Source organism: Oryctolagus cuniculus, chromosome 13, assembly GCF_051225735.1.
Source record: "Oryctolagus cuniculus isolate XC-2025 breed Fujian yellow rabbit chromosome 13, ASM5122573v1, whole genome shotgun sequence".
Lineage (NCBI taxonomy): Eukaryota > Metazoa > Chordata > Mammalia > Lagomorpha > Leporidae > Oryctolagus > Oryctolagus cuniculus.
The window spans coordinates 91,688,990-91,700,812 of record NC_142879.1 but is presented as its reverse complement, the minus strand read 5'-3'; the positions used below and the strand labels follow the sequence as shown (position 1 = coordinate 91,700,812).

General features: G+C 41.5%; 1 protein-coding gene across 1 annotated transcript; it reads left to right on the top strand.

Moving 5' to 3' along the window:
• Positions 1–489: 489 nt before the first annotated feature.
• On the top strand, positions 490–7,300 carry LOC149122747 (uncharacterized). The gene is made up of 3 exons (XM_089311264.1): positions 490–753; positions 1,418–3,015; positions 7,105–7,300. The coding sequence occupies exons 1-3, from the start codon at positions 706–708 to the stop codon at positions 7,298–7,300; spliced, it is 1,842 nt and encodes a 613-aa protein (XP_089167390.1). The 5' UTR covers positions 490–705.
• Positions 7,301–11,823: the final 4,523 nt, after the last annotated feature.

Sequence of the window (11,823 nt, the reverse complement as noted above, 5' to 3'; positions counted from 1 at the left end):
TACTCTTGAGCAATAATCTTTGGTCTGTTTTTGTTGTAAAGAGCAGAATTTTTTGTCTAGTAGTGAGCATCCTCACAGAGCAGGAAATACAAAAATTATTTTTTAGATTGCAGAGTCATTTCTTCCAGTAGAATTATATTGCCAAATACATGGGAATAGTGAATATCTCAGTGAAAACAGCCAATAATAACTAATGGGACCAATAAAAGGTATTTCATCAATATCTGTGAGAGAGTAGACTCCTCTGCAAATGCTCACAAAGGATTGAGGTTTATAGTGAACAAATAGATCAGTTACAGAAGATACCATTTCTTCCTTCTTATTCACATTTCTGAATGGAAATTGTGTGCACTGTATAGGATATATTTTTTTCAGCTATCAGATCAAGAAAAAATAGTTATCTTCCCCATGGAATGGTGAAATTGCTCTCATTAAATACAGTCTGGCTGAATTTTAAGCAGATAAATGCAATGCATTGTGGGGAGCAATTCGGACTATACTGTTACTGGAATTAAGATTTATTCTATGCATCTGCTCTCCCACAATATGGCGCTGGGAGAGAAGTAAACAGCTTCTACCCAGCTGCCTCTCACCAACTTGACAAGCTGCAGGAGCTGCTCCTGATTGGAGGAGAGCGGCGTGCTCGGCGTGTGGGCAGCCGAGTTGGGATTGGTGGAGAGGACTATATAGGAGGAGAGAGACGGCATGGTGGGGTGGGTTGGTTGGAGAGTGCGTTGGAGAGTTCGCGGGGAAGTTCGTTACTTCGTTCTTTCTCATTTCTCTCTACTCATTCTTGCTTTGGGAGTTTGCTGTTTACTTATTCTTACTTTACTATAGAAAGGACTTGTAAAAAAAGGGAACAACAAGCGCCCGGTCCGGTGCGGCTCCTCCGCGTGCGGAGGAGCAGCAAGTGGTGCCGTGACTCGGATAGGAAACCTAGGTCGGATAAGAAACCTAGGAGGGAAAGACCGGGAAGAAGTGGGAAATTACTGGAGAGAGAGACTAGCAAAGAGCCTAGGGGAAGGCCGGACGGAAAGAGTGCCGGTGAAAAGCTAGTCAGAACCTAGGAAAAAAGCCGCGGGGGAAGAAAATTAGAAGCTAGGAAGGAGGTATTAACTGGGAACGTCTGGGAGACTCAGTCTTCCATTACGCTCACTGCTCCAACATGTCACAGACGGTACAGACAATGGAGTTCTTTGGCTACTCTTTGCCCACTGGCTACCTCTTCCTCCTCCTGGGCACCATCCTCTGTTTCTCCCTAAAGATCATCTATGGGCTAAATATGGTTTCTCTCTCTCTCTCTTCCTACTCCCCACCTCGTCGCAGCTTTTCCTCTAAGCAAGGGAAACGAGGGGGGAGGAAAATTCATGCATTCGTAAGAGCAATCGTAGAGACGTCCCCCTGGTTTCCACAGCAGTGGAGGCAGGTGGGACGGAAAATGCGCGAGGCTGGGGAACCGATAGAAGTGCTGAAGCTGTGGCAACTCGTTGATCAGGTGCTTCAGAACCCCACGGAAGGGATCGAGTTGTTGCTTAATGAGGGGAGTGAAATGCAGGAAGAATTATGGCAGGGCAGCCAGGCGAGCAACTATTGTAACGAACAAGTGAGAAGAAAATCAAAGAAGGATTTAGAGAGCCAGGAAGCTTATGGGGGGGAGAAGGAAGCTGAGGAGGGAACCTCGCCCCCGAGAGAGATGCCTGGCCATACAAGGCTGGCAAATTCAACCATAAAGGATGAATCACCACCCCGGTATCGCCCATTGGTACTACCAAAGTTTCCTCCTGTAAAGAAAAGCCCCTTTTTTCCACATGAGATTGAAGAAGAGTGGGAGGAAGAAGGAGTGATGGAGGGAGTAGGTATGCAGGAGGAGCTAGAAAGGCCAAGAACCGAAAACAAGCAAAGGGGAGCTGTTTATAGAAAACCTGCTTGGGAGCAGTACCAGGAACCAGGCCAGGTGTTTCCTGTAATTCAGGATCCACAGGGAAACAGGGGATGGACGCCTCTTGACCATAAATTACTTAAAGAGTTGCAGCAATCAGTACAATTGTATGGGCCCCATGCAAGTTACACTCAGGCAATCCTTGATAACATCGGGCAGCAAGGCCTAATACCTGAGGATTGGAGAAACTTAGTAAAGGCGGTGTTAGGCGGGGGTGACTTCCTCTTGTGGTTAGCTGCCTATAAAGAATTTGCGCGAGAATATTCAAAGCAGAACTATCAAACAGGGAATCAAGCATGGGATGAGGAAATGTTAAATGGAGAAGGGCGATTTGCCAGTCCCGATGAGCAGGCCCGATTACCAACAGCTGTCCTCTTACAGGTGAGAGAGATAGCAAGAAGAGCCTGGAAGGTGATACCCAGAAAAGGAGAAGTAAGACACAGCCTAACTAAGATAGTACAGGGCCCTACTGAACCTTACGCTGATTTCGTGAACCGATTAATGGAAGCAGCAGGAAACATTTTCGAAACCGTGGAAGAAGCAATGCCCTTAGTCAAAAGATTGGCGTATGAACAGGCCAATAAAACATGTCGGGAAGCTCTTAGACCATGGCAGCATAAGGACATCCCTACCTTTTTGAAAATCTGTAGGGATGTCATGGATGATGTAGTTTCTGGATCACATGCTGCAGTAGCAGTAACCCGACAGTTTAGACAGAACATGAGGGGACGTATATGCTTTAGATGTGGTCGAGAAGGGCATCTAATGAGGGAATGTAGGGCCAGATTTCCAGCCCGAGATCGGCAGGGCATAGAGAACTCGAGAAGACCAGGCCTTTGCCCACGCTGTAGAAGAGGAAATCATTGGGTCAGTGAATGTTACTTTAAAATAAACAGCGCAGGCAATCCCCAGAGGATGCCAAATGAGCCGGGCCCCATAAGAAGATCAGGTGTATATGGTCAACAGCAAAAAAACGGAATGTGGGCCCCTGCACCCCGGGGCCAAAACAATCAGTGGGTGCCACGGTCCCAAAACCAAATATTTACCGCGCAGAGTTACGAGCCACCGAATATTCGGTACTAACACCTCAAATGGGGCCACAAGCCATAGAGGTGAGGGCAGAAACAATTTCAGCGGAGCATAACGGACTTGGAATAATCGTAGGAAAAGAAACAAATGCTTTGAGAGGCCTAATGGTCATCACCGGAGTCATTCAATTACCTTTTGATAAGTTAAAAGTGCTAATACAATCTACAAAGGGTATTATTCAAATCAAACCAGAAGAACCTGTGGCTCAAATACTAATCATGATTGGAGCGCAGGATGTTAATGGACCCCAAGGGGAGAAATTTGCAGCCTTGTCCCTATCTCTAGCAGATCGACCTCTGTGGACCTTAACCATTAGAGGAAAGTCAATTCAGGGCCTGCTAGACACAGGTGCAGATGTAAGTATAATTTCGGAAAATGATTGGCCGAAGTCATGGGCCCTTCAGCCAGGAGATAATACTTTAGTAGGCCTAGGTGCGGCCATGACACCATCAAGGAGTGCTCAGGTGCTTCATTGGCAGGATCAAGAAGGGAACAAGGGAAATGTGCAACCTTATGTTAGTGCACTCCCCATCACATTATGGGGAAGAGACATTTTAGAACAATTGGGACTGACGTTAACAAATGAGGATCAATTGGAGAGTTCTACAGAACGGCGTATTATGTATAAAAAGGGATATCAGGAGAGAGGATTAGGCTCCAGAGAAGGCAGAAGGGACCTAGCCCAGTCCAAAGGCGATTTTAAAAGACAGGACACGGGTTTTTCGTGGGGGCCACTGAGATGCAGCCGCTGCCATTGTCATGGCTGGACAACAAGCCAAAGTGGATACCACAGTGGCCCCTTACCCAGGAAAAGCTGGCTGCGGTAAATGATATAGTATCACAACAATTAGAGGCAGGCCACTTGCAACCATCAACCTCCCCATGGAATACGCCAATATTCGTGATAAAGAAAAAATCAGGGAAATACCGGTTGTTGCATGATTTACGGGCTGTTAATCAGCAGATGCAACCCATGGGGGCATTGCAACCCGGACTCCCGGTTCCTACTATGATTCCAAAGCATTGGCCACTAATAGTACTCGATCTGAAGGACTGCTTTTTTAGCATACCTCTACATGAACAAGACACTCAGAGGTTTGCTTTCACCGTACCTTCCATTAATCATCAAGGTCCCGACAAAAGATATGAATGGAAGGTGCTTCCCCAAGGAATGACCAACAGTCCTGCCATATGCCAGCTATATGTTGACCAGGCAGTAGAGCCAGTTCGACAACAGTGCCCAAAGGTACAAATTTTACACTACATGGATGACTTGTTAATAACAGCTGAAAGTGAAAGTCACCTAATGGAAGCATATAAGCTGCTGCTATTATATTTGGAAAAAGTTGGGTTACAAGTAGCGCCAGAGAAAATACAAAAAGGGGAAGTAGTACAGTACTTAGGACTTAAAGTAACTTCTGAAAAGGTAACCCCATTAGAATTTGAAATTGCAATAGATGGGTTACAGACCCTTAATGACTTCCAAAAATTATGTGGCAATTTAAATTGGTTGAGGCCCTATTGTAAATTAACTACCGAAGATATGATGCCATTATTCAATATTTTAGAAGGAGATGCCCAGCTTGATTCCCCTCGTAGATTGACAATAGAAGCCCGCTTGGCGTTACAGAAAATTGAAAAACAAATTAAAGCAATGCAGATGGAAAGATGTGATCCACAACAAGCCCTAGAAATATTAATTTTTATAGAACAGCTGTATCCCTTCGCAGTCATTTGGCAAGGAGGACCCTTGTTGTTTGTATACCCACATTCACATGCACCACGTGTACTATACACCCAAGGCATTGCGGTGGCTGATTTAATATTAACAGCAATAAAAAAGGCGACAGAAATGGCGGGGAAGACTCCAAAGCGATGTGTAGTTCCCTTTGCTCAAGAGGCAGTAGAAGCCTTTACAAGGGAATGCTGGCAATGGGCATACATAGTTCTCATTCTACAAATAGAGATTGACAATCACTACCCTCGCCATCCATTTGTTAACTTCTGCACACAGGTTTCAATAAAACGGGTGCAGAAGGTGCGAAGGGATCCAATTCAAGGGGCAGTTACCGTATTTACGGATGGAGCTAAAGGCGGAACAGGAGCAGCTATATTTAACAATCAACGATATTTTGTTTTAACAGCATCCCCTTCTCCACAACATGCAGAATTAGCTATTATCGCAACAGTATTACGCAGAGAGAGCGCACCCATGAATATTTTGTCTGATAGTGCATATGTGGTGAATGCAGTTCAGATGCTCGCTACACAGTGCCTTATTCTTAAATCCTCCTCAGTCTATTCTTATCTAAGTGAAATTCAGGGGTTATTAAATCAAAGAGAGCATGCTATTTACATAGGCCGCATAAGAGCTCATTCTAATTTACCTGGCCCACTTACTCGAGGAAACATGATGGCAGATCACTATTCAAGATTCTTGCTTGCATGCACCGCTTTGGAACAAGCTAAAGAATATCACTCTAAATGGCATGTTAACACCCACACTTTAAGTTTTAAATTTAATATTCCCCGCAAGCAAGCAGAAGATATCATTAGATCCTGTGAAAAGTGCGTTGTTACCATAGTTCCAAAGATTCCTGCGGGAGCCAATCCCCGTGGCCTTAAACCAGGACATATCTGGCAGATGGACGTTACACATATCCCCTCTTTTGGGCGACAAAGCTGTGTTCACGTCACTGTAGATACATACTCAGGTGTAATTATGGCCACAGCCATGAATAAAGAAGGAGTACAACAAGTAATCCAACACTGCTTGCAGGCTTTTGCAGCCTGGGGAGTTCCTCATGTGATCAAAACGGATAACGGCCCAGCGTATACATCAAAGCGTTTTGCTGCATTTTTGAAAGAATTCGGAATCTCCCATATTACCGGTATTCCATACAATCCACAGGGGCAAGCTGTGGTAGAACGCGCTCACTTATATTTAAAAAATTTAATAATTAAACAAAAAGGGGGAATAGGGGAAATGGCCACATCCAACAAGGACGTCTTGGCCCTAGCTCTTTATACAATTAATTTTTTGAACAAGAAAAAGAACGGTAAAACACCTGCAGAAATGCATACTCAATCAGCTGATAAGGAATCAATACAGTGGGTAATGTGGAAGGATTTACAGGACAACCAATGGAAAGGCCCGTTCCCCTTACTCAGAAGAGTACGAGGCGCCGTTTGTTTTTTTCCACAGGGTGCGGCACAACCAATATGGACCCCTGAGAGAAGAATTCGGTTGATAAACCTGCCAGCAGAAGATCTAGAAGAAGAAAACTCCATTTGAGGAAGAAAACAATGAATAACCAATCCCTGAGATCTTTGGAATACGGGACATTTTTCAACAAACTCTGAAGTAGCACGACAAACAAGAGTCAATAGCATAAAGATCACACTGAACTTTACACAGGCGCGTATCAACGCCAAAAAATAAAAAGAAAGGGGGATCTGTGGGGAGCAATTCGGACTATACTGTTACTGGAATTAAGATTTATTCTATGCATCTGCTCTCCCACAATATGGCGCTGGGAGAGAAGTAAACAGCTTCTACCCAGCTGCCTCTCACCAACTTGACAAGCTGCAGGAGCTGCTCCTGATTGGAGGAGAGCGGCGTGCTCGGCGTGTGGGCAGCCGAGTTGGGATTGGTGGAGAGGACTATATAGGAGGAGAGAGACGGCATGGTGGGGTGGGTTGGTTGGAGAGTGCGTTGGAGAGTTCGCGGGGAAGTTCGTTACTTCGTTCTTTCTCATTTCTCTCTACTCATTCTTGCTTTGGGAGTTTGCTGTTTACTTATTCTTACTTTACTATAGAAAGGACTTGTAAAAAAAGGGAACAACAAGCGCCCGGTCCGGTGCGGCTCCTCCGCGTGCGGAGGAGCAGCAATGCATGTTTGTCAATAAGGAGCTCTTTTGAAATTTTTAATTTGTCTTCTTAAAAGAATCAGTAAAATTTCTTATATATTTGTAAATACTCTCTTCATGATTAATATGTTTATATCTTACTTAACATTTTATTCCTCTTTCCAACTTATACTTTTATTCATTCTCTAATGTAACTTAACTGTCAAGTTTCATACCCAACTCTCAAATGAGGTATAAACTAAAAAGCTTGTTCTGTTCCAAATCTTCTCCAGAGCATAATGGCATGGAGGACAAGAGTGTAGTGTCTGGGTGGCGGGGTGATGACAAGGTCACTTCGGTACCTTCACATGGCACTGGAGCTGACCCTGCCCACACAGTTACTGCAGGATCTCAGAAAACATAAGTAAATTAAGGCATAGATTTCTCAGATTGGCCCCAGTAGAAATTTTTACCTGTTACCTATGCTTTTTGTAGAAACAGGATAAATACTAGGACTAAATAAGATTGCTGGACCTTCAGTTTTCTACCTTTATCTAAAGGCATCTCATGGGTCAAATTTCAATTCCAGGAGCAAATATTGACTTCTAGTCATGTGATAGGAGATCTAAAATATCTTTGATGTTCAGAATTCGTGATAAAAGAAAACTGGCTGATCTAGCTAAGGTAGAATCCAAAAATGTTATCCAAATTTTGAATCAATAGATCTAGCAAGACAGGTTTAATTTGGATGAAATAAGCAGACAAGCAAACAAGCAAAAAAAATGAAAAAAAGCAAGTAATTTCCTGCAGTTGAGCAAAGGTCATTTGTTATTTCATCAGCCAGAATTTCACTGCATTCCGCTTTCTCAGGAATGTGACTTGCAAACTTTTGTTTACCTATTGCATGGTTTGTTTTCTTTCTCTTTGTAGTTTCTCTTGACACAAAAAGTTTTTCATTTGGAACAAGTCCAGTGCATATGCTTTAAAGTTAAATTGATTTATTTATGAATAATTTTATTTATTAGAATTTAAAATTTTTTATTTAAATTATACAAGTTTCATGTATTTCATAAACACAGATTTAGGAACATAGTGATACCTCCTACCCTACCCTCCCTCCTGCCCATCCTCTAAGCCTTTCTCCTCTCTCTCACATTCCCACTCTTAATTTTTACAAAGTATTTGGTTAACTGTGCTGTTGGTGTTACATCCACAAAATCATAGCTAAATACAATGTCTAGGGACGTTTTTCCTGTGATTTTTATATAGGAGTTTTTTGCTGATAGGTGTCAATATGCTCAGGACTTTGATTCATTTTTAAAAAAGATTTATTTATCTGACAGGCATTGTGACAGAGAGAAGCAGAGAAAGAGAGATTTTCCTTTGGCTGTTCACTCTCCAAATGGCTGCAAAGGCTACAGTTGGTTCAGGCTGATGCCAGAAAGCATAGAACTCCATCCAGGCCTCTCATGTGGATGGCAGAGGCCCAAGAAGTTGCATAGTACTCTTCTGCCTTTCCAAGCACATTAGCAGAAAACTGAATCAAAAACAGATCATGTGGGGCTCTATTCCAATGTTACAATATAGAATGCCAGGGTCCCAGGCAGTGACTTAATCAACTCTGCCACGCTAGCCCCATTTGATACATTTTGAGTTAACCTGAAATATAGTGTAAGGTTAATTTCCAACTTCATTTTGTCTTTTAACATATTTCAAATAATACAAAAAAGTACAGAGTTCAATAATCATATGTAGATTTAACAATTTTAGCATTTTACTATAATTGTTACATATGTAAATGTTATATTTGTAATATTTGATATAATCTTAGTTTAATGTAATACTAAAGTAAATATTTTTAGTTCAATATAATTTCATTTATTTTTGCTTTTGTTGTCTGTGCTTTTGAGGTCTTATCCAAATAATCCTTGCCTGTCCCTGTGTCTTGTAATGTTTTTGTATGTTTTCCTCTAGTTAGAATATCTATGACCATCAAGTGAATGAGTGAAAGTTAAAAAAAATGTATCCAAAAATGTGCCAGGGGCCGGCGCTGCAGCTCACTAGGCTAATCCTCCGCCTAGCGGCGCCGGCACACCGGGTTCTAGTCCCGGTCGGGGCGCCAGATTCTGTCCCGGTTGCCCCTCTTCCAGGCCAGCCCTCTGCTGTGGCCAGGGAGTGCAGTGGAGGATGGCCCAGGTGCTTGGGCCCTGCACCCCATGGGAGACCAGGAAAAGCACCTGGCTCCTGGCTCCTGCCATCGGATCAGCACGGTGCGCCGGCCGCAGCGCGCTGGCCGCGGTGGCGATTGGAGGGTGAACCAACGGCAAAAGGAAGACCTTTCTCTCTCTCTCTCTCTCACTGTCCACTCTGCCTGTCAAAAAAAAAAAAAAATGTGCCAGGGCTCTCCAAGTTCACAGTTTATTTTAATTCTAGAAATTATTATTCAGAGAAGGACTGTGGGCTACACATTTTGGTGGGATATGTTTCAACTAATGGACATGGATTGGAAAACCCTATTTGACAGAAAAAAGGTCATCATGAGGATAAAAACAGCTGAAGGATTAAATGTTTCCAGGCACACCCAGGTATTTAACAATTTTCATTCTCTCTGAGTTTCTTGTCCAGCAGCCATGACATTGACCCAGTTTTCGGAGATACTACTTGAAATTCATGTTTCCTCCACAGATAGTTGATTATTTTTGTCCCACTAAAAATTACTCAAAACTGTTTTGCATCTTTTTAAAAGATGTTCCCCAAACTTAACAAATTATGAAACATTGTGTGGTATTACATATATTCTTTTAAAATCATTTGATAATTTGGATAAGTTGGATGATTCTATATATAATATCGCTTCTTAAATATTTACATGACTTAATGGCTTTGGGAGATTTTTGGTTTCATATTTTTTGATCTGACTATTTTATATTTAGGTTTTTAAAGGCATAATATAAAAAGTTCAATTTATTTTAAATTAGAAAAGTATTTGATAAATATGGAATTAATATTCAGGGTTATCTTATCAATTGTTTCTTTGATTTTTCTATCCCACTGCATTACCAGGAAGTTCAATGCTTCTTTTTGGGAACACATAAACAGACCAGACCTGAGCCTCAGCTCTGGTTCTTTGATAAAATATATGAAAATCACCTTTTATCTGCAGATATAATTATCAAAAGAGTTATCTGCCAATATTCTCAAGCAGAGTTGTGTTCAACTCCCTCTTCCTCAGTTTCCCTTATATCTGACTCCTGATCATCCTTCCAGACTGGTTCCTTTCTCCCCTACCTGACTAACCCTCCCTCAAGTATACCTAATACCAAGCACCTGAAGCTCTGATCCATAAGCTAACAGAAGGAAGCCACAAGACTACTGGTAATCCTTGCACTACTGCCTCACCTTCCAGGTTTTATGCTGTGAGTTTTACTGTTCCTCAAAGCATTGGAGAAACAATGACTAAGAAAAGTCTTTGCTAACTTCCTTCAGATTGACAACACTTCCCACCCATATCCAAACCTCATGCGTGGACTAGTTGTTATCATCTCCTTCCACAGGTCTCCAAACTTCTAAGCAAACCAGTTTGAGGGACTAAGGAGTCAAAAATGAAACAAAGCATACAAGTTATGGTCAGTGATAAGTAAGAATCTTTAAGGAAAACAGTATTATTTTATTTTTCAGGAAGTGACAAAAATTCACTGCCATAAATTTGTGCCCCAAGATACAGCTCCAAAAGTGTGAGTTGCTAAGCAGCACAGATTAACCAGTAAAGAGGTGCCCAGTCACCAGCATCTGAGACAACTCCTGCATCATGATTCATAAGCAGGGGCTCTTGGTAGAACTCTTGGTAAAGTCCTCCATGTTAATACTCATCAGAAAATGGGTAATTTCAATATCCAACAATACTAAACTAGAAAAACAAAAAGTCTAAACTCAATGAATACATTTCTAGAAAAGTAAAAAGTGATTTACCTGAACCATCATTAGTGTAAAAGCAATTTTTGTTTTTTTTTTTTCTAGTTTTAAAATCTGACTTACATTCATGTGCATGACTTTATGGTAAATATATTTTAATTATATGCAAATTTTTCAAATCATTACCATTATGCAATTAACATATAGAACACTTAGAATAAGAAAATTCAAACATATTGTTCTCCCTTAGCTTCATCTTTAAATAACGCAAAATAATACCCAGTGCTATATTGTACAAAATTCTCAAGGAAAATGAAAATTGGTTTTGTTTGCTTTTGAACAAAGACACACCATTGGCCCAAATAACTAAAAAAGGAGAGAGAAGACCCAAATCAATAAAATCAGAGATGAAAAAGGAAATGTAACAACAGACACCACAGAAATAAAAAGAATCATCAGAATAATAACTCTACAACTCTACAAAGAGTTGCATGCCAGCAAACTGGGAAATCTATCAGAAATGGATAGATTCCTGAACACACATAATCTATCTAAATTGAAACATGAAGACATAGACAATCTAAACAGACCCATAAATGAGTCAGAAATCAAATCGGTAATAAAGGCCCTCCCAAAAAAGAAAAGCCCAGGACATGATGGATTCACTGCTGAATTCTACCAGATATTTAAAGAAGAACTAACTCCAACTTTTCTCAAACTATCCAAAACAATTGAAATATAGGGAATCCTCCCAAATTCTTTCTTTGAAGCCAGCATCACCTTAATCCCTAAGCCTGAAAATGATGCAGCATTGAAAGAAAATTACAGACCAATATCCCTGATGATTCCAATTCAATCCCATCAAGGTGGCATGTACCAATGCCATCTCACTATTCCAAGTGATCAATTTCAGTTCACAATTGATCATAATGAAAGGACTAAGAGTCAAAGGGAGCACATAAACAAGTCTAGTACCTGCTAACACTAACTGATGGAATAAATAAAGGGGAGAGTGATCCAACATGGGAAGTGAGA